Consider the following 27,105-nt stretch of genomic DNA (forward strand, 5'->3'; position numbering starts at 1 on the left):
TGGGAGCTCCGGGTCGGGAGCTGTAGTCGCAATTCCGGAATGTGAGCCGTTCGTGATGCCGTTGCAGTGAAAACGGTGGGATAACGGGCTGGGCTTCTACACCACTGTACAGTGTGACCGACCCCCTATCTCCAGAGACACTGGACGGCACTCCTAAATTCATTTATGATGATGCTGGAATGTTCCATAACGGCACAAGAGAAGCATGTGGATATCATAACAGTGAGCAGGAGCAGCTCTGGAACACGGTGCACCCTGCAAGACCCGTGTGGGCAAGAGAACCGACAGAAACAGAAGGGAGGGGGCTTCATTAAGAGGAGGTTAGGAAAAAACAGAGGGAAGAAGAAAAATGGATGTGGCATTCTGATGTCGGCAAGCGACAAACAAAACAAAGCAGGCGTTGTGGGGTGGAATGAGGCTATGATAGGAAATGGGCATCGGGGCCTGGGATATGGGCATGGGCATCGGAGCCTGGGATACGGGCATGGGCATCGGGGCCTGGGACACGGGCATGGGCATCGGGGCCTGGGACACGGGTATGAGCATCGGGGCCTGGGATACGGGCATGGGCATCGGGGCCTGGGACAAGGGCATGGGCATCGGGGCCTGGGACACGGGTATGAGCATCGGGGCCTGGGATACGGGCATGGGCATCGGGGCCTGGGACACGGGTATGAGCATCGGGGCCTGGGATACGGGCATGGGCATCGGGGCCTGGGACACGGACATGGGCATCGGGGCCTGGGACACGGGTATGAGCATCGGGGCCTGGGACACGGGCATGAGCATCGGGGCCTGGGACACGGGCATGGGCATCGGGGCCTGGGATACGGGCATGGGCATCGGGGCCTGGGACACGGGCATGGGCATCGGGGCCTGGGACACGGACATGGGCATCGGGGCCTGGGACACGGGCATGGGCATCGAGGCCTGGGACACGGGCATGGGCATCGGGGCCTGGGACACGGGCATGGGCATCGGGGCCTGGGATACGGGCATGGGCATCTGGGCCTGGGATACGGGCATGGGCATCGGGGCCTGGGACACGGGCATGAGCATCGGGCCTGGGATACGGGCATGGGCATCGGGGCCTGGGATACGGGCATGGGCATCGGGGCCTGGGATACGGGCATGGGCATCGGGCCTGGGACACGGGCATGGGCATCGGGGCCTGGGATACGGCATGGGCATCGGGGCCTGGGACACGGGCATGGGCATCGGGGCCTGGGACACGGGCATGAGCATCGGGGCCTGGGACACGGGCATGGGCATCGGGGCCTGGGATACGGGCATGGGCATCGGGGCCTGGGACACGGGCATGAGCATCGGGGCCTGGGATACGGGCATGGGCATCGGGGCCTGGGACACGGGCATGAGCATCGGGGCCTGGGACACGGGCATGAGCATAGGGGCCTGGGACACGGGCATGAGCATCGGGGCCTGGGATACGGGCATGGGCATCGGGGCCTGGGACACGGGTATGACCATCGGGGTGGGATACGGGTATGAGCATCGGGGCCTGGGACACGGGTATGACCATCGGGGCCTGGGATACGGGTATGAGCATCGGGGCCTGGGACACGGGTATGACCATCGGGGCCTGGGATACGGGTATGAGCATCGGGGCCTGGGACACGGGTATGACCATCGGGGCCTGGGACACGGGTATGAGCATCGGGGCCTGGGACACGGGTATCACCATTGGGGCCTGGGATACGGGCATGAACATCAGGGCATGTGGTACAGGCTTGGGATTTAGGGTCTGGTTGTGATGATTAATTGAGTATTCATTTATATATAATAAATATAATATAATATAATATAATACAATATATGTTGCAATTGGACCAAGACAGGGACCAGCCCTAGACAGGGTGCCAGCCCATTGCAGAGTGCACACTCTCACTCTCTCTCTCACTCACTCACTCACTCACTCACTCACATAAACGGTCAATTTACGCAGTTTCAATTCACTTAGTGTATTATTTTGGAAGGTGGGAGGAAGCCAGAGGATCCAGCATAAACTCACACACACATGCTGCCCCCCCCCAGTGGTGTGCCCCACTGTGGCACCCTCTTGGGCTTGCACAATGTGCATTGTCAATATGGAAATCACATGTTATGTGCACGCAATTGTCACATGGCGAGAACGGCGATAATCAGCTGGGTGGAGACCTTCAGTAAGTTGGGCTAAAACATTTTTACTGTTACAGGAAACAAAACTTGAGGCATGTGATTATTTCAATTTAATTAACATACACATATTTACATACACATATGTTGGTCTAAGTTGGTCTAATTTGAACATTGAACACATCTTTGCAATATAAATACAATGTCTTAGAAACGTTAAAAACAGCAGCTAAGTCTTCATGTGGCACTGACACCATCTAGCTGCTTTCAAGCACATCCAAGCAGTGTAAACCTAGACCTAACCCTAACCACCTAGACCTAACCCTCAGCTTCTAAACCACACACTCAGGACACAGACATCCAACAGCTGAATTTCAGCCAATCAGAAAAGACGAAAGCACACACACGACTCCCACTGTGAGCCTTCTGTGCCGGGACACCATAAACGACACCGTAGATTTGCAATGATCATAATGTCGCATTAGCAAAAATACAGCTAACAATGTGCCGTGACCGGATAGCGCCCCCTAGAGATGAAGAAGCAGATTGTCTAAGGGGAGGTGTCTCCAGTCTCTGCTACCGAGGGACCCATTCATCTCGAATTAAGCCACCCCTGAGCATCCCCTGAGAGTCACTGCCGCTTACATTGCCGGTGTAGAAGTGTGATGTCTTGCGGTTTGACGGATGGATGCGTTGCGAAGCAGACAAAGGCACCGGATGGCTCACGACCCACCCACCCCCGATGCCCCCCTCCTTCGCTCTTAAGGCTAAACAGGGTATTAGCGTTTCTCTCAAAGGATCAGCCGCAGCACTCCGTCCGACACGCCCTTTGTTATCTGATAACGCAAGACTGCTGCAAGCGTGCTAATCGCTAATTGCTAACGCAGCCCCGAGTCTCGCGGTCGTTCCCGAGGCTGGAAAGAGATGCAACCGCTGATCCAGCACAGGGCCAGTGCAGGCAGTGGCGTGGCCCCAATGCACCCTGGGGAATGGAGTGGCAGGGGAGACCGGATAATCACCAGTCTTACATCAAACCCTACTGGAGAGCTATTAGCATAACAGCGACGCCGTATTGCTAACGGCGTGTGCTGCGGGTGGGCTCACCCACGCCCTCCCCACTTTATCTCAGGATGACCTAGCCCTGACCCTTGCTCCTTCCCCCCACCCTTCCAACCACGCCCCCCATTCACAATGACCCCTGACCCCAGCAGCACTGTAAAAAAAAAAAAAACACAAAAAGCAAAAAAAAAACACCCTAATCCATCGTAAGGCTGTTGTGAGACTCACCACCCTGCCATGTGTCACATTAATTCAGTCCATAATACCGCTCAGTACGATGGTGAGCTGACCTAAGAGGCCACCCAACATGTTGAGGGAAGTACAAATGGATGCCAGCGCTTAAATTATGTATTTACACAGAATCATTAGCAATGATATCAGTAAATGTTAATGCTTACTAAAGTATACCAGATTGCTGCCGGCTTATTATGATTGACAAAATTAGGCCTCACCACATCCTGCCTACACAGAAGACCCATTTCCTATTAAGTGCAGGTCAGATAGAGATGGATGACAGGTTAAGGCGACATTTCCAGTCTTCGTAAAGCACCTTTTTTTTTTTGTAAACCGTGTTGAAATATAAAATCATTACACCGCCCCCCACCCACCAGAACAGCAACGCTGAGGGACCATCATTCTCCATGGATGGAGGGGGGGGGGGGGGGTTTGTCAGAAACACAAGACGCTGAGTTCGTCCCCCTCCTCCCCACTTTTGGCCTTGTTTTCCACCATCTGTCACTTTCCAGCTGACAGAGCCATGGGTGCATCCAGATGAGCCCCCCCCCCCCCCATCACCTGGAGCAGGCCTCCAGTCATGTGACTAACATGGGCCTACATCCCAACTAACACCGAGACAGTCAAAAACCTGGGGACAAGGTCTGCCTCTTAGACACCCCAAACCCCCATTTCCGATAACTCTACTTCAGTGTCAGTCATTCAGAACTTGAGTTCCTGAAGAGGAGAACCTGACCCCTTTTTGATACCCAGGCCTTGCAGCACCTATGCATACTCATATCACAGACATTAACAAGTGGCGAGCAGCAGCAGGCTAGCACGTTAGCATACTGGGGACATGGACCACTCATTAACAAGTGGCGAGCAGCAGCAGGCTAGCACGTTAGCATACTGGGGACATGGACCACTCATTAACAAGTGGCGAGCAGCAGCAGGCTAGCACGTTAGCATACTGGGGACATGGACCACTCATTAACAAGTGGCGAGCAGCAGCAGGCTAGCACGTTAGCATACTGGGGACATGGACCGCTCATTAACAAGTGGCGAGCAGCAGCAGGCTAGCACGTTAGCATACTGGGGACATGGACCGCTCATTAACAAGTGGCGAGCAGCAGCAGGCTAGCACGTTAGCATACTGGGGACATGGACCGCTTATTAACAAGTGGCGAGCAGCAGCAGGCTAGCACGTTAGCATACTGGGGACATGGACCGCTCATTAACAAGTGGCGAGCAGCAGCAGGCTAGCACGTTAGCATACTGGGGACATGGACATGAACCCTTACACTTAAGGTTTTGGATTCTGGCTCCTACAAACAGCCCAGCGTCTGTAGACTCAAATATCCAACTGTGTGGATGGACAATATAATAATAAAATGGCAGATAATAAAATGGATTACAGATCAAAATGCCTATGGATTACTGCACGGTGCTTGGTGCGGATTTTACCAACAGCCAGCAACATGCTTGTGTTTTCATGAGTCACCTATGTTGTCGACAAAGGGCTGGTAAGCCGCGAGCCCTTCGATGGCCACCACAGGCAGCCTGGGGGTGTGGACTCCGTAGGGACAGATCTCATCATCAGGATCGCCGTATCAGATCTTGGAAACAGATTGACATATCGAGACTGGTTTCTCGTGTTTACCTAAAAGCTTACCCAACTGTTTAATAACAAGACGTTATTTTCCTGCCTTTTCCCCAGCTTTGGTCTCAAGCTGCTACAACTTTGTGAAGCATCAAGCGCGGAAGCTACTGGGGACAGTGGGAGCAAGCCTGACAGACACACTGGCTGCAGTGATAACACTCTACCACTCTCAGAATCCAGCCTACAATATGATCCCTGGTCTAATCCCTTGATTTCTGAACCCAGCTAAATAAAACTCCCCCATTATAATGCCTTTGAAACTTCTAATACTCTTAAGCGAGCATCAAAGGCTGGTAAAGAGCAGCATGCGGGCCAATTAAGCACAGTGTTTACCACTGGCGGACTACTTTTGATGCAGTGACAGAATCGAACACTGGCTGTCACTTTACAGGAACTGTGGGATTGGAGGAGAAGGTGAGTTTTTGCTGGCCCTAGACAAATTTACAGTAGCTTCTTGTCGCCCAAAAATCGTAATGTAATAATAATATAACGACGATGTTCATGCAGAAAAACAAGTACTGCATTTCCTTTCCCTCGATGTATTTTCTACAATGAATCTTGAGCTTCCCTTTCGCCTCCACGCGCCCCACAATCGTCACATTTGGCCAAAGGCCATCGGCATCAGTTAGGTGAGATGCAATTCATCCAATAAAGCACAAGTACTTTAAGTCGGAAAGCTATTTAGCAGTACCAGGGACCGGTATTAGTCAGACAATTTGTCAGATTTAAGACAAGTTTAAATGGTATTTATCTTTGTTCACTTACAACCCAATCTACCTTAAATCTGATAAGTTATCCAGCTAATCAAGTAATCCAGGCTCACTGTTAGCAATATCAGTTGATATCAATGCATTACTCAGTATTTTGAGCATACAGATACCGTAGCAACATGTCCACGGATGCCGATTGGACAGCACTGTGTGTACAACCGATTTAATGAAACTCAAATAGGATATAAGTGCTAATGACCAGTATATAAACTACAGCTTTCACTTCTGTTGATGAAGGGCGCAGCCATCTTGAATTCTGAGGTTGGGGTTGTAGAGAATCGTCTGACTTTCTGAGTCGTGACTTCAGAGGGCATTCCAACTGAAATTTCCGAATAGGAACTCGGAATATCCAACGTCTTAGTTCAAATGGAATGCAGGATCAGGGGTGGTGGGGGTGTATACAGGAGCTGAAAGCTGATTGGTCCCCAGAGTCCCCCCTCCCCTGTCATATAATGATAAGGTTGACTCCTTTGTATGAATTATGGCCCCTGTAATATCCCCCTCTTAAATCATCCTAGAATGGCCTATGAGATGCGGACAAACTACCGACCATCTGTCCCCCCTGCATCCTCACCCCCACCCAGGACTCCCACCCACTGTTTCAAACGGACATCAAAATTCATCTTCCTCCTTGTCACGTGCGTGCAGACTCTCCCTCAGTTTTCCTGAGTTACTCCCCTCAAGCACCCTCCCCCAAAACCACAGTCCTTCTGCCCCCCCCCCGTCGCCGCAGGGACGTGGCATGAAAAGGCAGCGTCGCAGGTATGCGTTCGTCAGCAGACTCACAATAAGCCGCGTTTGCCACAAGTGCACGTGTCCCGGACGTCTGCGCTAATGCACCACAGCTCAGGAGAGACACGCGAGAGCATGCGTGGGGCGTACGGCCCCTGGTGAGCTCACAGACGGACTGCTCACGGTTCACCTCCCAATTCCGCTCTCAGCCACCGAGTCCAGATTTCACAGTACGCTACCCGCGATCTGGGGGCAGGGGGGCGCAGGACCTCGAATTCTATAGAATAAAACTGATTTATATCTGAAAAATAAACAGCACCAGATGTTGGGGGGGAAAAAAACCATGATGGATCTGAAAATCTATAATTAAAATTTGGTTACCGGTTTAAAGCACAACAGCCTTTAACTCCTCAGCTCAATGGAGTGACTCAAGCATGTGTGACAGATGATCACTGTCACTGCACCAATCGGCCGTCAGCACACCGGGACAAAGAGTGTGTCCACAGCCAATCAGCACGAGCGATCACATCCTGTTCCCAGCATAGCCTCATGTAGTGTAGCTACCTGTAAGCCCCACCCCCACACAGGCTGATGCCTCACTTCTAATCCATCTATTTTTTTTCCCTTCCCCCGAGTCTCTTGCTACCAGTGCTTAGTACAGCCAGTCACACTCGACACGTCCATCCATTACCACAGAGCAGATCCGGACGGCTGAGAGAATACCGTGGCCCAATCCCATAATGCATTACTGATCCTCTCTTCCTCAGCAGATTTACCAGAAAGCCATTATCCCTGTCATTATTTACACAGAAATAAAGAAGTATGAAATATTGAAATAAGATTTAATAAGATGGAACTGACTAGGGACAGCAAGGTGAAGTGGAGAATTCGGCGTGCCAAAGTAACCACGATCATGAATGTGTGAAACATACTGGAAGGTTTCAGCATTCATCACGAACTCAGGACCTTCCTAGAGAAACATGCATCAATCTGTTTTCATGTTCACATCAGCTTTATCTCACACAGATTTTACATCCATATCATGCTGATCTCATGCCAACCTTTTTATCTCACACTGATCTCTGATGGCACACTGATCTCACCGTGATTTCACTCTGTTCTCATACTGTTCTCTTATCTCACGTGGAAAATCACAGTCATCTCGTGTCAATCCCATGCTGATCTGACTCTCAGCTCACTCTGACCTCACACTGATCTCTGATCTGACACTGATCTCAGGTCTCACTCCGATCTCATGCTGATCTCACTCTTATCTCACACTGATCAGATTTACTGCTATGATGTCCCTGACAGGCACAATCGTGAAACATGAGCTACACAATCAAAATATCCCGCCCACTGCCCTCAGCGAGGCTGTTTACTCAAAATGCAGTGTTTTGTGCCAGGAGATACCAGCCCGAATCGATACGGAGCCACTGATGAACGAGCCCCCGCCCAGCAGCCGTGACGCAGGGCGAGCCACCGCGCCAGCGAGCCACCGCGCCAGCGAGCATGTGCCTGCTCCACTCCACTTGGCACCACCCGCTGGGCCATCGGGCCGCGACAGTGACAAGCAGTGCGCGGGTATACTACGCAAATGGCAGGCGTGACAGACCGAGCGCGGGCAGAGAGCAGAGGCCAGAGACATAAATAAATACGGAATAAGTGGCCTTACAAGTTAATGAATGTAATGCTTTGATAGCACATAATATATTCATTGAAAAATTAATGTGATAGTTATAAAAAAGAAGGATAATGTAATTGTAATTCAAGGAAGTCAAAAAATATTTCTAAATTATTTCACAAAAGAGATATTTCCACTATGTAATAACGCAGACGAGCGAATTTGTGAGTGGACAGAAAGTTTAGCAGCAGAGGGTTAAACCTCTCAGACACCACTACCCCCCCCCCCTCCCCCGCGGCTCAGCACAAGGCCTTCTGGGATACGCTCGTCTGAGGAGTGGCACCTTCAGGGCAGGGGATGTGAATTAGGCCAGTGCTGCTCCTCCACGCACAGCTGTGCCGGGGAGGGCGGCGCCGGAGAGATGGGGATCCCGCAGATTCAGCTGTGTGGCCCCACCCCCGCCATTCAGCTTTTTACCTTCACCGCAGCCCCCACCAGGAGAACATGGCTGCTGAAGCCCCTGATCAAGGGCGGCGTGTCGCTGCGAGCGAGCTCTCCCTGCGAGCCGGCTAGCCACACGGCCACCTTCTACAACAGCCCGGATTATTCCACTACCATAATTCCCCTTTATTAGGTCACCGGGTTGCTCGCTCTTTCCGAGAGGATTACCGATTACCCGAGAACGGCCCGGAACCTCTCGGAATGGGATCAGCCCTCAGCCGAGCACAGGGCGCGGCGCGGGAGGCAAGCATCGCTACGGGGGTCACGTGGACATGGGCAGCGGCGGCGTGTGCGTGTGCGTGTTCATGTGTATCCACAGCGATGGCTGAAGCCCCCCCAGGCAGTTGCTGCTACTGGTGGAAGAAACACGAACGCTTGTTTTTCTTGATTTAGCGCAAATGAGCGTGACGGCCCCCGCCCTTGGCGCAGGATGGAGAACTGCACATGCCGCATCCAATCACCGAGTCTAGCGCCTTGGCCTCTGCAGTCCCCCCCACCCCCACTCTGTCCTGCATAGATGCCTCACTGTCAGAGGAAGGGGGGAGGGGGGTCAGCCTAACCATAGTCCTCCCCTGCCCACACCAATCACAGGGCTCAGATCCTGCCCCCCCACGTAACCACGAGGGATCGGGCCGGACTGCTGATGTTCCACGGAGTTCTTTCACGAATAGCGGGGCACTAATTAATTCCTGCTTGGTGTTTCCTCTTGCACGGGATTCACGGCTGTGCTGAACTCCGTATCTCCTCTTCAGTGAGCCCCCCCCCCCCCCGAACGCTCGAACGCGCCATGATGAGGGACCCCGAAGGCAAAGGTGAACTGGATCCTGTTACTCAAGCTCGACGTAAACGCGACTGGGAGGACAGCAAACGCAGCCTGATACCTCTGAGGTCGCAAGTTCGATTGCCAGCCCTCACCCTGTCTGTCTGGAGTAACCAGGCTTCCATCCTCCATCCAAAGACATGCAGCCAGGCGGACAGGTGTTTCTAAATTGCTCTTAGCGTGTATGTGTGCCCCGTGACGGCTTGGTGTCCTGTTCACGGCGCCCCCTATGGGCCGGCTTGAGATTCGCTGTGACTCCGTATGGACTAAACACCAAATAACAAGACATATTTCTGAAAGTGTTCCCGGAAACCATCCTTTGCATATATAAACCCAAGTCCTAAAACAAAAGCTCACTATCGTTCGCATGCAAATGTTCCTCGCACAACGGATTACCCCACTGAGCACATCCCATAATATTCTACTCTACTGCAGAACAGACACCAAGCCTATTATGGCTTTACTATTTTTCGGCAAAAATTCGAAAAAGAAGCCATCTGCCAACATTTCACACTAATGGGGGAACCATCTGCCATTTTCCTAACGAGAATGTCAGGGTCGCGTGCGGTGGCGGGGCCGGACGGGCCCCCCAGGGGTGACGCGGCACCCAGAGGCCGGCCCCTCTCATCGGACGGACCAGGGGGGCGTCATGGTAGCACCGTGAGGCCAACTGGCTCGTGTGTGTTGATTCCTTGAGCTAATGCGTGGGATTTACATTGACATATTCCGAAAACATAGGTGCTGCTTTTACAGGGGGACACTTAGGAGTCCCAAATCAAGCTATGGTGACTCCTGACTTCACACGAACCGAGGCTCTGCCCCCCTGCATAATGCTGCTCTTCGGGGCTCAGCGTGGTCAAGGCATAAAATGCAACCGTGTGTCACAATGCTGTCTGCACCTCTTTGATGCATTGCTGCTCTTTAGGCGCAGATGCAGTCTCACATACTGAGAGGCTTAAAGTGACGCATTAGTTACACGGGAGGCCGCATTTCCTGCGTGACGACAGCCACGCTTTGTTTATAACGACGTGATTTACGAACATGATGGCGGGGGTGGGGGGGGGTATGAGCCAGTGGGCGGTGCGTGGTGATGACCACGCTGCAGCAAAGAGAGAGAGAGAGAGAGACAGCGAAAGAGAGAGCGAGAGAGAGACACAGACAGACAGAGACGCGTGATGGGGTCTGCAACCACGTGCGTGTCCTCAGGGAGCGAGACCACAATGACAGCGGGGGGGGGGATTAGCAGGGAGGTGGGGGGGGGGGCAGCATGAGCAGCATACAATAGAGGAGGGGAGCACAGGCTGGGGGTCCTTCCATACAGCCTGGTGGCTGGAGGTCTGTATGGAGAGAGTGCTGGGGGGGGGGGGGGGGGGGTAGGTGTGAAGCATCCAATGAGATGACTGGTCGCTTCCCTGAATTAATTTCCTGCCTGAGCACCCCCCACCCCCCAAAACACCACAGACGCCAGGCCGGCACACTCCCTCACTCCATTTTCTATTATTAGCATCTTGTGTTATTAATAAAAACATTAATAAAAACTCCAGCACCCCATACGCTTAAGTCGAGGTCCGAATGGAAACCACGTGCTCTGTGGCCGAGTGTGACCCCCCCCTCACTGCAGACAAGAATGAAATGTAGAAATATAAGCTGGGGGGGGGGGGGGGGGCTCAAGGCAGACACTCCCCATGAAGGTCCATGGGGCGGCGGAGTGTCTCCGTCTCCACTCTGTCACCGCGGAGACCGGGCAGAAAATGCTGAGCGTGCTGATGCTGGCGAGACCGTCCCCCCCCCCCCCCGCCCGAACATCAGTATGAGTGTGACACACCTGCCCCAATCTCCACAGGTCCTATTTCTGTCTCTCCCCCCCCCCCCCCACCACGGCCCGACAGCCTCCAGATTTTGATTTTAAAAGACTATCATTACACTATCGATCGTTACCATGACGTCTCCCACCCCGAATCCCACTTCCAAGAAGCCAAAACGTGATTCGGCTGCCCACTTCACAGCAACATCCCATAATTCCACATACGCCATCAGGGAGACCCCTGTCCGACTGCCCCCGCGATGCCTGCTGGGTCACATGGGATTGTCTAACACAATTAAATAATTGGTATTATTTAGGGTGTAATTACCCCTGTCGCATGCAGATTTGCCCCATCTGCGGGTCAAATTACCCCCCTCCTTAGCACGCTATTTGGCAAAACAGTGAGACGAAGCGAAGCCACCCGGCAATTAAAACAGCACGGGGGCTCGACAGTCGTGGGTGAAAACGGGGGCTGCAAGAAAGGGGCAGTGCAGTCAAAGAATGAGGAATCTCACTGAAAAGGCTGCAAGGGAAACACCCGGCTCCGCGGGAACCTGCCCCCCCCCCCGTCTGCCTGGGCAGCGGGCAGCTCAGCGCCCCCTGTGGGCGAGGGAAGCGCCAGTCAGGAGTAACGATCTCCACACTGCCAGCCTGTGGTTTATTTTCTCTTTCTTTAATTCCTCAAGGAGATTCCAAGAAGGAATTCCAACTTATCTGGGAAAATCCGTAGCGGGATGCTTGGACGGGGACTTTCCACGCCGCCTCCGAGCTGCTGTGCTCGTTAATTCCGCTACTTTTCAGCGGTTTGCCACCCAAACATCCTTTACGATACTGGCAGTTGGACGTTTTGAATGGTACGGGGCCAAAGACAATGAGGGCCCACTCCCACAGTGTCTGCACAAGGTCGCCGGACAATGCCGGTGGGGGAGGCATCTCACCTTCAAATCACCTCTGGGCCCCCCAGGCCAGAGCTTGGCCCGCTATTGGGCGTTGGTCGAGTTAATGCTGCGCGTGCAAATTAAATGACCCATTACATTCGAGAGGGTTTGCGGACTAAGGCTGTCCACGTGTGTGTGTGCGTGGGGGGGGGGGTCGCCAAGCATGTAACACAGAGGTCATCCTGACTGATTGGAAGCCGGGCTCCCCTGGGCGTGAGGCAGTACCACCGGTCTGCGCCGGTATTGGCTGCCAGATCTGCCGCAGCGCTCGCCGTTTCGGTACCGGTGGCTAAACCGCAGTCACGCTACTCAGCCGGAAAAGAAACAAACACCTACATCACTGCACCCTAACCCCTCCCTCCGTTCCCCTAAGCACCACGCCGGTATGGTGGCGGGGGAGGGGGCCGATCACACAGACTGGATTATTCTGATTGGGCACATGGGTGAAAAACGTAGCCGGAGACACAGTGTTCTGAACACGGGCGTGCCGATCCACACAGTCAGCAGAATTGGCGTCGCCATGCGGCCGTGAAATGTAGCCGCAACTTGGGGGGGGGGGGATGAGATGGGGGTGGAGTGAGGGGGTCAAACACGCTCGCTGATTGTCCCCACATACTTGTGCTGATCGAGTGCCCCCCCCCCACCCCGTTTCATTATATTCAAAGCACTCCAGTGCTCCCCCCCCCCCATCACCCCCCCCCCCCACTCCCCAACTGATGTTAGAGAAATGCAAAAAGAACAAAAGCCAAGGGAGGAGCGGAGAGACGTTCGCAGCTCAGCTGGACTGTCCTGGTGCGGCGCCCCCCCCCCCCAGGCTGAAATGGACATCCATGCCCATCAACAAGCTTGGGGGGGGCTACACAGACAAGAAGACGGGGGGGGGGAGAGTTGGATCTCCAAGGCAAACGGTGAAACCCACACCACCCTTCCACCCCCCCCACACCGACATGGGGGGGGGGGGCATCATGTTTCTGAAATAAATCAATAGGCTTCCAAATTCTGCCTCATGCCCACATGTAACTGGCGGTTTATGTAAAGGCACACGGAGCTCCTGATGTGCGGGACTCAACAAAGCAATTAGCTCCGCAACAATAACCTCAGCCTCAAAAAAATAAAAAATCCCCCACTAATTAACATCTAATAATCGGAAAAACGAGACGCCGCTACGCGTGGTTGGGGGTGGTTGGGGGGTGGGGGGGGGGAGGTGTTTCCTAGTAAATGTCAATAGAACAAAAGCTGAAGCCGGCTGCTCATTAGAGGTCATTCACTCCAACGCCAACGCGTGCGGTTCCCCGTTAAGGGACGCAGAACCAAAGCCCGGTCCCACCGTCAGCCGCAGAATGAGCCGGAAGGACTGGGAGGGCAGCCTACAGCTGGTCATGCTTGATTTTTGGGTGACATGTGCCCCCCCCCCCCCCCCGGCACACGTTAAACACCACAAAAATGTGGGATCTCACTCGGCACGTCGAGCGCGTGTCTGTCCTACATAAAACTCTAACCTTGTTTATACTGCATTGCCAACACTGCAGCCTGAACTGCTACAGCCCCCACTGCTTCGAACAGGTGAAAAAAATCCTGCCCCCCTCCAGCCCTCATCACTGGAGCAGGGCTCCCAGGCAGCGGTGCACATTAACCCCCCCCCCCCAAGACAAAGGAATCCGCAGGGCCATGGAGTGCCCCCCTGCCCCGAGCCTGCCCCCTCCCAGTGGAGCGTGCAGTGCAAGCATGTGTGTGTGTGTGTGTGTGTGTGTGTGTGTGTGTGTGTGCCCCCATGCCGAACTGTCCGGGACTAGACAAAGGAAAAGAGGTGTCAGGAATAATCTGGCTCCGGTACCTTTTTCTTTATTTCCCGGGAACGCTTCCTTATCTTCTTCTTCTTGTCCTTCTCGTCCTCGACGGTGAGGTCCAAATCTGCCTTTTTCTTGAGCTGCGAGGCGGCGTGAGCCATCGTGAGATTAACCGCGAGGTATCCGTAGGGAGGGGGGAAAAACGAGGGAAGAGTGCAGAAGAGAAATCCTTTGGGGGGGAAAAAAGGGTGAGGGATCCGTCTAGAGGAGGAGAAAAAATCCTTCCCCACTTCAGATCTTCCTCTGCGAAAGAGCCGGCACCGAGATGCCGGGGGTTACCATCACCCGCCACTGGAGTTGCCGGTTACTAGGGAGACCGCATCCTCTTCTGGGCTGGTCCCCTCATATTCCTCCAGATCCTACCTGCAGCCGTCGCCACGATGCAGCCATTCTCAAGCCAAAGCGTGAACGCAATGAGAGGGAGGCAGCTGGGATGGGAAGGGGGGGGGGGGCGGCGTATTACGGTTCTATCCCCTGCCGCCAGCTGGAAGTGCCTAAGTGAGGGCAGGGGTGGGGGGAGGAGGAGGAGGAGGAGAGAAGGAGATGCTTCTCTGACGGGGCCTCTGCTTGGATCAGCCCATGCCGGGCTGGGGGGGGGCAGGCGGTAATGAAGCCTCACAGTCGGATGCGAGCCACTCCAACACACAACGGCGCACCGAGGGCCAGAACCGCAATGCCAAGGAACACCGCAGAACCGGTCACTGAGGGGGGAGGGGCTGGGGAGGCCCTGCTGGTTCATAAAATGAGGATCTTGCCTAATAAAAAAGGATGAAGGATGATAGCAATCTCTGCTAGCTTTCAAGGGAAACGCTTTGGGAGATGAAGGCTGAGGGGGTGTCTCTGTGTTTGTGGCCGGACTGAATGTAGTGGGGGGGCGGGGGGGGAGGGTCTGGTGGTTCGGCCACCTTCCAGCACCTGAGAGTTTGGCGGGAGACCGCAGTCACTGAATATTAACAACGCGTGGAGGGCAGTCTCGTCACCAGTGGGGGGGGGGGGGGGGGGGGACTGTGGTCGTCTGGGAGAGGAAGAGAAGTCAAGGAAGGGTGGGGTGGAGATGCACGGATGCTGTGCTGAGGAGGAGCGCGGGGGGGCGGGAGAAGGCGGCCATGTTGTGACTCCGGAGCACCGAGAACCGCCAACACAAACATATCATACTCATATCAGTCTGATGGTGAAAAATGCCACATCCTGATGTCGTTTTGGTCTTTTCTTTTGGGGGGGGGGTTCATGAAGAACGTTGATGCCAGGCGCCAGATGGGTCTTTCTGCGTGTGTGTGTGGGGGGGGGGGGGGTCCCCAATATTAAACTGCCAGAAGTCCTTTCCAAACTGAAAATAGATCAGAGGATTCTGAATAACTGTGTGTCTGTGTGTGTGTGTGTGGGGGGGGGGGGGTAGGGAGTCCACATGTCCCACGATCCGAATCCATGGATGAGATGGGACAGTGTAAACGCCGTTGCTGCAGAACGGATGCCGGCCGCCTTCGGAAAGAAAGGAGCGGCTTTTGTTTGACTGGCTCTCGCCCCCCCAATGGGCGGATTCAGGGGCATTAGTGCAGGACAGACGGCCCTCCCAGTGGGCGCCCACACGCAGGAATCCAGCCCACGACCGGCCTGTCCGGAGAGAATATGGAGAAACGGATTCAGCCAGCAGGAGCGAAAGCCTGTCCCGTGGTGGATGGGGGGGGGGGGGGGGTAATGCGTCACGGGTGCGGCCTGGCTCGGTCTTTCAGATGCCCTGGGGTTCGGCCACGAGGCCTCTCCCTTCGTGATTTACCCCCCACCTCCCCAGCAAGCACACTGAACTCACATGGACACAGACGCTGAAGGAGAACCCCCCCCCTCCAGCAGGACAAGGGAAACCTGGAGAGAACCGTCAGTCCTGATGCCTACTGGGGCCGCGTGCGTTTAATAAGAAGCACTATTAACATGCTCACTGTGACGTCGGAACCTCAGACAGTCCGGAAAGGGGAAACCCTGTCGATTTCAGAACCCACACCTACGAAATGGTGCACCGACTGGATCAACACCACAGGAGGGGAGCGACACCAGGGCGGCGCCAGCGAGCCGAGATGTGGAGGTCCTTGTAGGGGATTAGCAGGCTGCAACGTGAGGGATGGGTAGGAGGGACCTGCCGGCATGCAGGAAACGCCACCGCAGTAGAGCTGGCACCAAGCGAAGGACAGTTCGACAACTTTTACTGTCGCCACTCCCCCCATTCAACAACCGCCTATCAGAGGAAACTGGCACAAGTCTTCTGACACAACACTGGTGCCCACTCAACATACCCAACTGCCCACCCCCAGAATGGAACCCATCCACCAGTGAAAATCTTGAACGTAGTCGTCAGATTTGTTCTGGCACCGGCAGTGAACCACAGCAGCCCAGCGAGGTTGCAAGAAGACCAGGGGACAATGAAAACGTCACAGGATTCAGTAACTCTGAGCACAAGGCCCACGGCTTAGAGTGAATCACTGAAGGTGCATTAAATTAACCTTGTATGCCTGATTCAGGACAGAAATCACCCGGCAAGAACATCAAGGCCCTGAGCTTTGGGTGGGGGCATCCTGTACCTCCACCCCTCATACAGTGTTTACAGTCTTCATTCCCACATCCCAGCCAGGTCCAGACCAGCTCAGCTCTGAGTATTTAACCTGCGTCGGGTCCATGCAGACCAGGACATCGTCTCAGCAAACCCATTAACGCTCAGTCCCACAGGGGAGAGGGGATCGCCGATAACATAAATGCACACAAATACGATTTCCTTCGACACGGAGAGAAGGCCTGGAGAGCAATGCCAAGCGGACGCCCTGAAATACCACCACGAATCGGTTTTACAAACGGCACAAAGCACTTTTAATGGATCCATTCCTCCCTCAAAGATGGCACGCTTCCATGAGGGATTTCGGTTACGCTGTCACCTTGCCAGGGGACTTCTGAACTTTTGCATCTTTTTACGGAAGACCGTGGTCACTGAGAGTATATCTTTAGTGGACCCTGCAGTGGACCATTTGGCCCTCTGGGGATACAGCTGTCCTACCGCCCCCTGCCAGAAGGTGGCGCACTCCGTGTATTCCGTGTCACTGGTCACTGCGACAGATGGCTCGGAATACCTCAAAGTGACTGCAGGTAGCTTACAGTGCTAGGTTTATGGTGTTTATAGCAAAACTGCATGCATCAAAGAGCCTAGATGATAAATACAGTACACATTTAAGTGGATTTTCAAATTCTAAATTCTTCTACATACTGGGAACAACCTATATCTCTACATAATAAAAGCAAACATATAGATATTTATGCAATGTGAGGGAAAATCCCTTAAAAACAGCAGCTGCCAAGTATGTTGTAAAGGACTGTATAACCCACGTGTGTCCCACCCCCTCCCATCCTGAATGCAGCACATGCACCCGGTGGTGTAAGGGGAGCTGACACTGTACCGACTCCCAGCGACCTCCGCACTCCATATCTGACGTGTAAACACGGAGCACCAGCTCGCCCTGCATCGCCTCCTTGGATCGAGAGGAGATGGAGATTGCGAGCTAAAAATACGCCCTGCTGAAATGAGAAAGGCCTCTCAAAATAGAAAGTGTCGCAGCCAAACCGAGTAATTGGAAAAAGCAGGAAATCTTCTATTGGGTTCTCTTGAGTCCTGGCAGCCAAATAGAAAAATAATCTAATCGTGTAGGCGGCCAGTTAAGCGCTTGTAGTAAATATAGACCTGCAAACATACTTTTAAAAGTCCAGCTTAAAGGCTACCATTTACACCAGAAAAAAATGTGCATGCAATTGCGAAATCTACCTTGCAAAACAATACAATTGCCTGCTACGCATCCTACATTGCAAGGCAGTACCAACAACCAATACCGATCAGCCACACTTCTTCTCATGATGCTTTGCAAACCAGCTAATAAATCCACCGATCATCTAGAAATTTGCCGTTTCAGACACCGAATGCAATTTCTATATGATCTACGGGCATTAGGTTTTATGTATTCCAATGTGGCAAAATTAGTCTGATCAACAAAAATGAGACATTTTAAGCTACATTCACGCATCCATTCATTTATCCAGCCACTATCGATAAACATGGTTCTCACTGACTAGATACTATTTACAAAGAAACTCGGATCGATGTGCTTTTGTATACTGCTCATATATGACCAACTTCATCTGCCGCCACGATTTTTACTGTGAAGTACGGCAACAGCTAAGCATAAATTATTTTGAAGCTGCGCCCAATTAGATTAATTATAGTTTTCACACAAATGCTCGTTGTGTTGCGTCTTCACAATTACACCCCCGGTTTACAGACTGCATTTTTTTTTAAATTACACTCTGCTGCCCTCCCGTGGCCGGACCATGTAAAATAAAATTATTTTCTCTTTCTACATTCATCATGATTTTTTTAAATGTCGAATATTAAAATATTTTAATGGTTTCAAGGGTAAATACATTTCAATGAATACAAGACATCTAAAACTGCACACTATCATAAAATACGCTATGCTATACTTAATAATTACATTCACATTTCCTCTGGTGACAGTTGTCTCCATCTTGTAATTCACCACAGCAAGCTGACACTGAAGAAATGTAGGGATATGGCTTAAACAGGGTCAAAGAGTGGAGTGAAGCAGAACTTCGACACGAGACCACATGCAGAACAGATCAACACCGAAATTACATGTCTAACACAGTTCCAAAATGTTTTCCGAGTTCCTTGTCTCCAAATCATTAGAGTTCGCATGTGATGTTAATTTATAATTATATGTTAAACTGTTCCCTTGCATAATCACTGTATATGCCCACACAAAGCACTCCTAACAAAAAAAAACAATCGCATATTTTTAGCTGAAAGTTGGGCTTGTTTTCAGTCATAACCACGTTAGAAGGGTATCATTTAAGGCGTTGACCTTTAGCTTTATAAAACGATTATTCATATTTATTCATTATTATTCATCATAACAAAATTAGATCAAAGTGTAATAACTCCATTCCCCCACTGTGGGGCGGTCAAGAGCCAACAGGGAAACCTCACGTACCATGTGCCGGAAGCAACAGCTTGTATTTTTAACAAAATTCAGTTTGCTAACAGATGCACGTAATGGTGGGCTTAACGGCATCTCAGTAATGTCAAAACACATGGCGTTAGTTGTGATGCTAGTGCGATTTTCACCTTTATTTGTACACTTGAATACGAATAATGAGGTCAGTATGTAACGTGTGAGTATAAAGCAGGCAGGACAGAACACGCCCCCCCCCCCCACATTTCGTGTGATTTATGCTTTTGACGCTTATGCCTGAATAACAAAAACCCTCGTATCGCAAACGAATCACATACAATTTCATGGCTCGTATATCAATGCAATTCGCCGTAGATCGAAGATCTGAATGCTAACTATATTGAACGGCTTCACGAATAGATCAATGCAAAATTTAACAAATGCAACGCAAACCAATTCTAAAATTGTCAGATTAAAACATTTCAAATACTTTCCTATAACCTATAAGATTTATATTACATGCGTCACCAAACATGTTTTGCACAGATGATGCATGCATGCATTTTGCACCGATGATGAATTTTATCCTAAGGACAATTTTACAGAATGGTGTGAACTCAGACAGCGACACGTCTACTCTTCCCCTAATCAGGCAGCAACAGTGGGCGCCTTCTGATCTATATTTAGCCAGACATCCGCTGCGAGTTCTCGGGGAGCAGGTGAGATATGCTTGGGCTGAAAAACATCCCTCCTCAAAGCCTCGCCGCACGAGCGGGGCTCAGTCCGGAGCGTCGTGCCGGGTGATCGCGCAGTGAGGGGCCTGCATCGGCCTTTCCATACGCCGGAGCGAAAGGCAAACAGGCCGGCGGCTGATTGCGGTGCAGTAAAACTAACGGACGCCTCGTGGGTAGAAATCCATGCACTGTATATGTCATTGAAGTGGCACAGTAATCATATCAGCATAGATAACACGGCTCCACATTTAATATCAATAAACCAGGGGCACTGTAATATATATGATCATGTATTTTAATCTATGGCTTGCTATTAAAAATCAAGACATAGCTTGACTGTCGATAACACTACCACAGGTCACATATAAGGCTTTTAATATGCTCCGTCCATATTGATGCAGTTTATACATTTAAAAACGATTTCACGTAAATTAAATGTCACCCATGGGATCCAAGCTGGCTGTTGGAAACGCAATGCAAGACAAGCCGCACACTGGATTGGACACCACCCCGTGATAAGAGAGTCTTAACATGCAATTGGTAAAATGATTTTTTAAAATGCCGGCCTTACGGAACATTGATTTAACAATTTTGCTCTGATATCCAGTTAAATTACGGAAAACCTGACAGATGAGTCTCGAACAACACGCCTGTTTATATGCATGGTGAGAAGAGAAGAGAGGTTGTTAATCGGGGCTGCTACTTCGTTTGTCTATCCGTTTATCCTCTTAAATAAATATACGCCATTCTCATACACGAGTAACTCTCCAGTGTTACAGTGACCTATCTGCTTAAGACACTATATCTTAAATATTGATACAGGTTGAGAACGTCTCTGTCGTTTTACGTCACGTTACCTTATGCAATTCATTAGCTATGTACAGTACCTTGTGTTTGATTTCATTTTATAATTAGTTGACTCATTCTACTGCATGTTATTAAAATCTTACAATGCAAGATGAATTTATGAGTTAGTAGTCAAAATGGAGCTTTGTGCTTTGTAAGAGGTTAGATATGTTTATTGAGCATTGTTTACTATTAAAATTAAAAATGCAGGCTGTTTTCACGGGTCACCCTCAAACGGAAGTAGCGATGAAAACTGACGGACAGCAAGTAATGAAAGTAACCCTGGGAACAGCAAGCAGCCCATTGGTAACGTGTGAGGGGGAAGACATCTTGATCCCCCAAAAGACCACAAAGAGATGAGACAATGTCAGCAGCGTGCTGGCATTGTGGGTAACGGGGAACCGCGACGCGTCACACAGAGCCAATGGTCATTAGCAACGCCACAAGAGAAGGGCATAACGAGAGAAGGAAGTGAAGCGGCAGGGAGTGGGACTTATTCCACAGCGCTGCCATTCAGTCAGCCTGGTGGGTGGTGGAAAGGCCACTGCACCCCGTGGGAGGGACTGGTATGGGGGGGGCACAGCCTAGCATTACGGAAGTAGCACGCTCGGTTTGCCGGTTCCGTGCAGATCGCGGGACTCCCGAGTGTCACCCGGATTCATAACACGCCAAAGAAGGGTCTGGGGTAAGCGGCCATTTTCCTACAGCTGGAGCAGCCTGATAAGATGCTATGCAGTCAAACCCCAGTCAGGTCTCTCCATCCATGCCACGCTCCATTCACCTTCAGGTTATGCGCCCTGACGGCTGCCTGCCTGTTCTCCTACACATCGGTCTGCGTTAAGCAAGGTTTTGAGACTTAAAATCATAAAAAAAAAATTCCAGTAGGAAAGGTAAGTCAAGGAGTAACAGAGTCACGCTGGGGGTAAGTTTACACTCTGAGGGCTATTTAAATCTCACGTGTTTAAATTTAAATATGTTGCACGTTCAGTCTTCACTTTCTCGTGGAGCTCGGACAGGATCCCTGCTGAGTGTCATATTCAGTGCAATTACAGCAGTCTTCCAGGGGTATTCTGGTGTTACTCTTTCTCCATAGTTACCACTGTGGTGTTCGATCGGCATGGTAACGTGGATGGCTGCATGGGTGGGGCTTGTCAAAAGTCAAATGGATCTGGTTTCCATGGAGAGTTTGGGTCAGTTCTGGAATCCATAGAGCAGCTTCCCCTAATTATCTCACTGTATTAGTAACGGCTTAAAGGTCACCCCTATAGTGTTCTGCCGTTTCCAAAATGTCCGCCGCTCCTCCTGCTCCACCAGTTTCCAACACACAGGTGTGGACAACTAACGGCATAAGGATGCGACGACAACCTCAGACCTACAGGTAGCGCCCTACACAATCATACCATCACTCCTGCTGGCACACGCCATCTCCCAGTCTCCCGTGGGAGCAGAAGCCTTAGATTCTGAGATGTCTCCCTGTCTAAAGAGCACCCGTCAGAAGCCATAGATCGAGAGGAAGTTTGTTACAACACAGCAAGCCTGAGGGGGTAAAAAACACACAACCATCCGGCACAAAACGGCTGCAAATAAAAAGTGGAGGATTCTGTTTTATTCTGATGAGAATTTGGACAAAAATTCACAACAACAATCTTGAAGGAATATTAAATATCAGTATCATACTTAATTTTCACTTAGATCATTTTTAAATGACTTGGTGCTACTTTGAGGTATAACAAAGTCCAGATTATTTTTAAAACCTTTAAAGCACTCTAAGCATATACTTTTTCATTGTATATCTCAGGGATACAAAAACAGTTTAGACGTACAGAAATATCAAATGACAAAATGGTGACAGATAACATCTATATAAATACCAAAATGTTTTACTAATGGCGTTGCATATGTCAAATCTATTTTAAACATTAAACATAGGTTCAGTTGTACTGCTGATTATGTGTGCAGCAGTTTTGAATCAATAAAAAATATTTGTACAACCCAGTCCTGTGTGTCATGCTCTAATTTTTATTTGCAATTTAAGGTTATACCTGTTACGCTTCTCAAACAAACAGAAAATCCAGCTTAAACAAAAACTACTCATCCTTTCAAACCAAAATATAGTGAGCTAATAGAACAATGAAATCCATTCGTTTCATAACAACAAATGAATAAGAACAAAAAACGATTTATTGGCCGTACTGGCCAATTTAATGAATTGAATTTGGACGAATCGCCTGGTTTAAGAGTAAATAAAATGTTAAGTCCCTGTCAATTCTTCTGTTTCTGCGATGGTTGGCATGGAAGAGCTCGTAACAAACAAACGGTGGGATCCATTGTCTGGACGTCTTGGAGACGAAACACGGGAACTGTCCAGTGACAAAAACAGGGCACCCTCCAGACACGGCAGGACCATGGCCACATCAGCCCCTTTCGGTCTCTCTCCAGCCCTAGAGAAAAACAATCCCATACATGGATACGTGCTTGAGAAGATCACCACCGTCGTGGCTTCCAGACAGCTCCACATCGCAGGCGTTCCCCACGGTCACGTCACTTAGCGGCAATTAATATTCATCAATCCAAACGCTATGCGCCAACGCGGCTCTCGGAAAATAATGTCAGCGTACACGGTGCACGTGCCGCCAAGCACGATCCTGGCCAGTACCACACGTGCGCACAGCACCGCTGGTCGCCGAAACACGGGGTGCCAGCGTTGACGCAAGCACTTATCTTTGTCCCTGCAGTAATCATTCGACGTGAAGAGCGGTAAATCTGTTGAAATCTTGCCCACCCACTCACTTGGAGCGCAGGAAAGGACCCTCCAAAACAGGCCAAAACAAGTCGTCGTTAATAACGGCCGAGGGTTTCGCCAGCTTGCTAATGGCGCTTCACGAACCCCACTTAAACTGAATAAATACCCCAGGCAATTAATGTAACATGACGACAGTCAAGCTTAACATATGAATCATACCAAGCAAGACTTAAGGCATTAATGTTGACTTTATGATAGGGTCCAACATATCATACATATCAACATATGATAGGGTCCAACATATCAAACTGTCTTTTGACTGAATGACCATCCTCTGCCTATTTACATCCGCTCAATAAAACCAGGGAGTGGCTTTTCTATAATGGTTGCAACTTATGCCAGATTATCTACTAAAGAAGTGATGAGCCCTAGACGTTCCTCAAACTTTGGCACGTCCCCTGGTGAAATGTTGTGTCTTGTATCAAGAGACGTCTTTCACGTCCTATTACCCACTCCACATTGTTGAACCCTGAACTGTCAACATGCCGTTCCCATCCCGGATAACTATTCCAAGAACCATCAACCTATTAGGGGCCCAAACCAGAGACACGGGCACAACGACTAATTGCTGTTTGCAAAACCTGTCTGCATCTCACGGCTTAAATGACATTTGTTCAGAGATTCAGCAAAGTGGCTTCATTGCTCTGCGACTGATTACATTTCATGCTGCCTGTCGGATGTCCGTTTCCCAACTCGATGCCATTAAATCTCAAAAAGCAGTAACAGCGTAGGGCTCTCAGCACAAGAGAGAATCGGGGACATTGTTTCGGGAAGTAATGAAATACACACCATACCGCCTCGTGTCTGACAAAGGGCCGCAACCGCATCTGTTGTTGAGCTGAAGGCGAATTAGTTGAAGGAGAGAGAGAAATAAACACTGTTTAAGCACCACCCCCACAGTTGCTCTGTCGGCTTCAGTGTTTTGAAATCTCTCTCATAAACAGCACTCTACTGATAAATACCGAAGGAGATCCTGGTTAGCGATGGCATTTTTCACGAGAGCTAGTCAGCCGTGTGGCATAACCGAGATAACCGAGATAACCGAGCCTGAGCCGTGGCTGTTAGCTAGCTGACCATGGAAAAGTCCTGATTCTGAATATGTGACAGTCCACGGAAGAGAGGATTTCATTTATGCTTCTCAGAATCGCGTGCCGAAAAGCTAATTCATGAATTACCAGCCATTCTTTGTCATTGTCTCTATTGACATTACACAAAACGTCTCTGGTCTGCAGCTATCTTTAAAAGTGACTCCGTTATAATGCTACACGCCTTGATGTTTTAGCTGCCCACATCGAACAAACGACTCACGCATGGCAAAAAAAAAAAAACTCACCAATGATGGTATCTGTTAATGTCTAGTGAATCATAGCTCTTGCAGTGTAAGTAATGAAGGACGTGAGTTAATATTGACTTAAGTACATTAAATATGCATAGATGGTTTAGGAACAATAAACAAGGGCTTCGTAAAGTGGGGCTGACCATTATTTCAATCCGTCGATTGAGATGATGTAATGAGGGGACCCCCTCCCACCCAGTCAGTGAAGTCTACCAAGGGGGGTTGCAAGTCTCTGGATATTTTGGGGGTCATGGGATGAAAAGTTTGGGATATGAAGCCACAGAAGGGACAAAGGCTGGTGTGTCTGCTAAAGACTGTCCCAAACAATGACTATAGTCACATGGGGTGCTTGTAATTGTTTTCTTTACATCACCACCTGCAGAATTATGGGTAGCTCTTTGTCTTTGTGGACTGCAAAGTTCTCTCTAAATACACATCCTCTCATCCGCGCAGCCTGCATCACCGCTTAATCGTTGCAGGGTCACGCGGCTCGGAAGCACAGGACACGAGGCAGTGAACACCCGGGGGGGTTGGAAGTCCATCACAGTTTACACACCTCATTGCTACCCACTGAGCCACCGCACCCTCCACATTAAAGCTACATTGTGAAGATTAAGGGGAAAATCGTCTACGTTAAAACACATTACAAATTACAACCTGGAGGGGTTCCCGAGTGTCAACAAAGGGCGTCTGGCTGTACCCGTCTTCGCTTTGGGAATCCCTCAGTGCCCACAGTGTTAGTGACAAGGCCATGGCAGCTTTGTAGCAAGGCTTTCTGGGATACTACATAGGGGCCGGACTTCACCAGTGTCACCATGGTGCCTTATGGCCACTGCGCGTCGTGCGTTTTACTCTGGAGAAACAACTCCACCTAGTGTGAGTGTGGATCATAAAAAAGAAAAAAAAAAGCAATCACAAAGACCAAACACAGGGATGAGTACAGGGTCTCCCTCGCTCCTATGTCTAGAGCAAGGGTTTATGGTCTGTAAAAATGCTCAGAGGACGCCGAAGCCGATTAACCAAGCCCGGTAGCAGAGCGAGGAAGGGGCTGTGTGGTAGCCATGACAACAAGAGGCGGGGCACCAGAGGAACGAATCCATCCGTTTCAGCCGCCAAGCTTGCCGACATACTGATGTTCGACAGGGACAGAGCGCTGGGGAGCCGGAGAGAGAGCGGCTCTCTGACAAAACAAAAACACGACATGGATGCGAGCGCCTCCGCTGTGAAAGGCAGCCTCCGCAAGCGAGGTCAGAGCCGCTCCTTGGCGGGACTCAGCTACGGGTCTCCTAGGCAACCGACTGGAGCCGCAAATAGAGCGCCGTGCGTCCCGCACCTCTTCCTGCCCACCCACCCCCGCCTCCCACCCCATAGCCCGCTCCCTCGGGGCTCTGCCCTCCTACCAGAGATGCCACTCAAAGCAGCAGAGCCCCTCCCCTAGACACAGGCCATCACATACATGGGGGGGGGGGGGGTCCCTGGGGCTGCTGCGCTGTCACCGCACCGAAAGCCGTTGAAGATCAGACACCGTGGACACCATCTTAGATGTATTTCACGGTCGTCTCCCATTGGCTAAGCACAGGTTTATTGCACAGTGATGTCATTTCCACTACATTCATCAGGCACAGTTTAAATTCACTGTAAACAGGAATCTTAAAATAATATATGCAGCTTTGGAGCCAAGACACCCAACTGTCCAGGCACATTTTAACCCCAAATTTTAATTCCTGCAGCGGAAAATTCAGAACGTTTTGGTTTCCCAAACTGCGCTTTTACCTGAGCAGCTGTGCTGGGCCATCTCAGCTGCATCATGGTGGCACCTCCCAGGTAGGGATGGGGGCATTTGTGAGCCTGTCCAATGGACCATGGAAATGAACAGATCCCACCCCCTTACAAGCAAGGGGCAGGGGGGCCCTGTCCAGGCAGCCTGCATCCCACTGTAAAAGAATTAGGAGCTCCTGTTCATTCCCTGCTCCCCCCCCCCCAGTCTGTAAAAACAGCCCCCAGAAAATGTTCCAGATGCCAGCCTGATCAGCATGCCTCCCCAGCAGGAAGGAAATAGCTGTTGAATCCGATATAAACCCCCCCCCCCCTCCAAAAAAAAAACTGCAACCAATGAGTTCCCTAAATTATCACACTGAGCTGGATGCTCAGTCAAAAGCACAGCTTAAGAAATTGTGGGGGGGGGGGGGGGGGGACTGATGACTGCTACCACAGTGGACTCACGCTACAGCACTCCTTCACACTTCCCTGACCCAAACCCAGGTCACACTGGTTCCCTTGGA

At 50.8% G+C, this 27,105-nt stretch overlaps 1 protein-coding gene across 46 annotated transcripts in view; it reads right to left on the minus strand.

The window, feature by feature from the left end:
- Nucleotides 1–27,105, minus strand: part of ank3b (ankyrin 3b) — a 137,992-nt gene that overhangs the window by 68,742 nt on the left and 42,145 nt on the right. For 14 of the 46 annotated variants that reach the window (XM_072703609.1, XM_072703606.1, XM_072703612.1 and 11 more), the window contains exon 1: nt 14,092–14,497. The exons of 2 other annotated variants lie outside the window; for them this stretch is intronic. In XM_072703609.1, the coding sequence (XP_072559710.1) occupies nt 14,092–14,205 (114 nt within the window). In that variant the 5' untranslated portion in view covers nt 14,206–14,497. Of the gene's footprint in view, nt 1–14,091; nt 14,501–27,105 lie in introns of those variants that run through there. 30 more of the 46 variants (XM_072703613.1, XM_072703633.1, XM_072703611.1 and 27 more) reach the window with 10 other exon arrangements.

The sequence above is a fragment of the Paramormyrops kingsleyae genome, chromosome 20, assembly GCF_048594095.1.
Source record: "Paramormyrops kingsleyae isolate MSU_618 chromosome 20, PKINGS_0.4, whole genome shotgun sequence".
NCBI classification, from domain to species: Eukaryota; Metazoa; Chordata; class Actinopteri; order Osteoglossiformes; family Mormyridae; genus Paramormyrops; species Paramormyrops kingsleyae.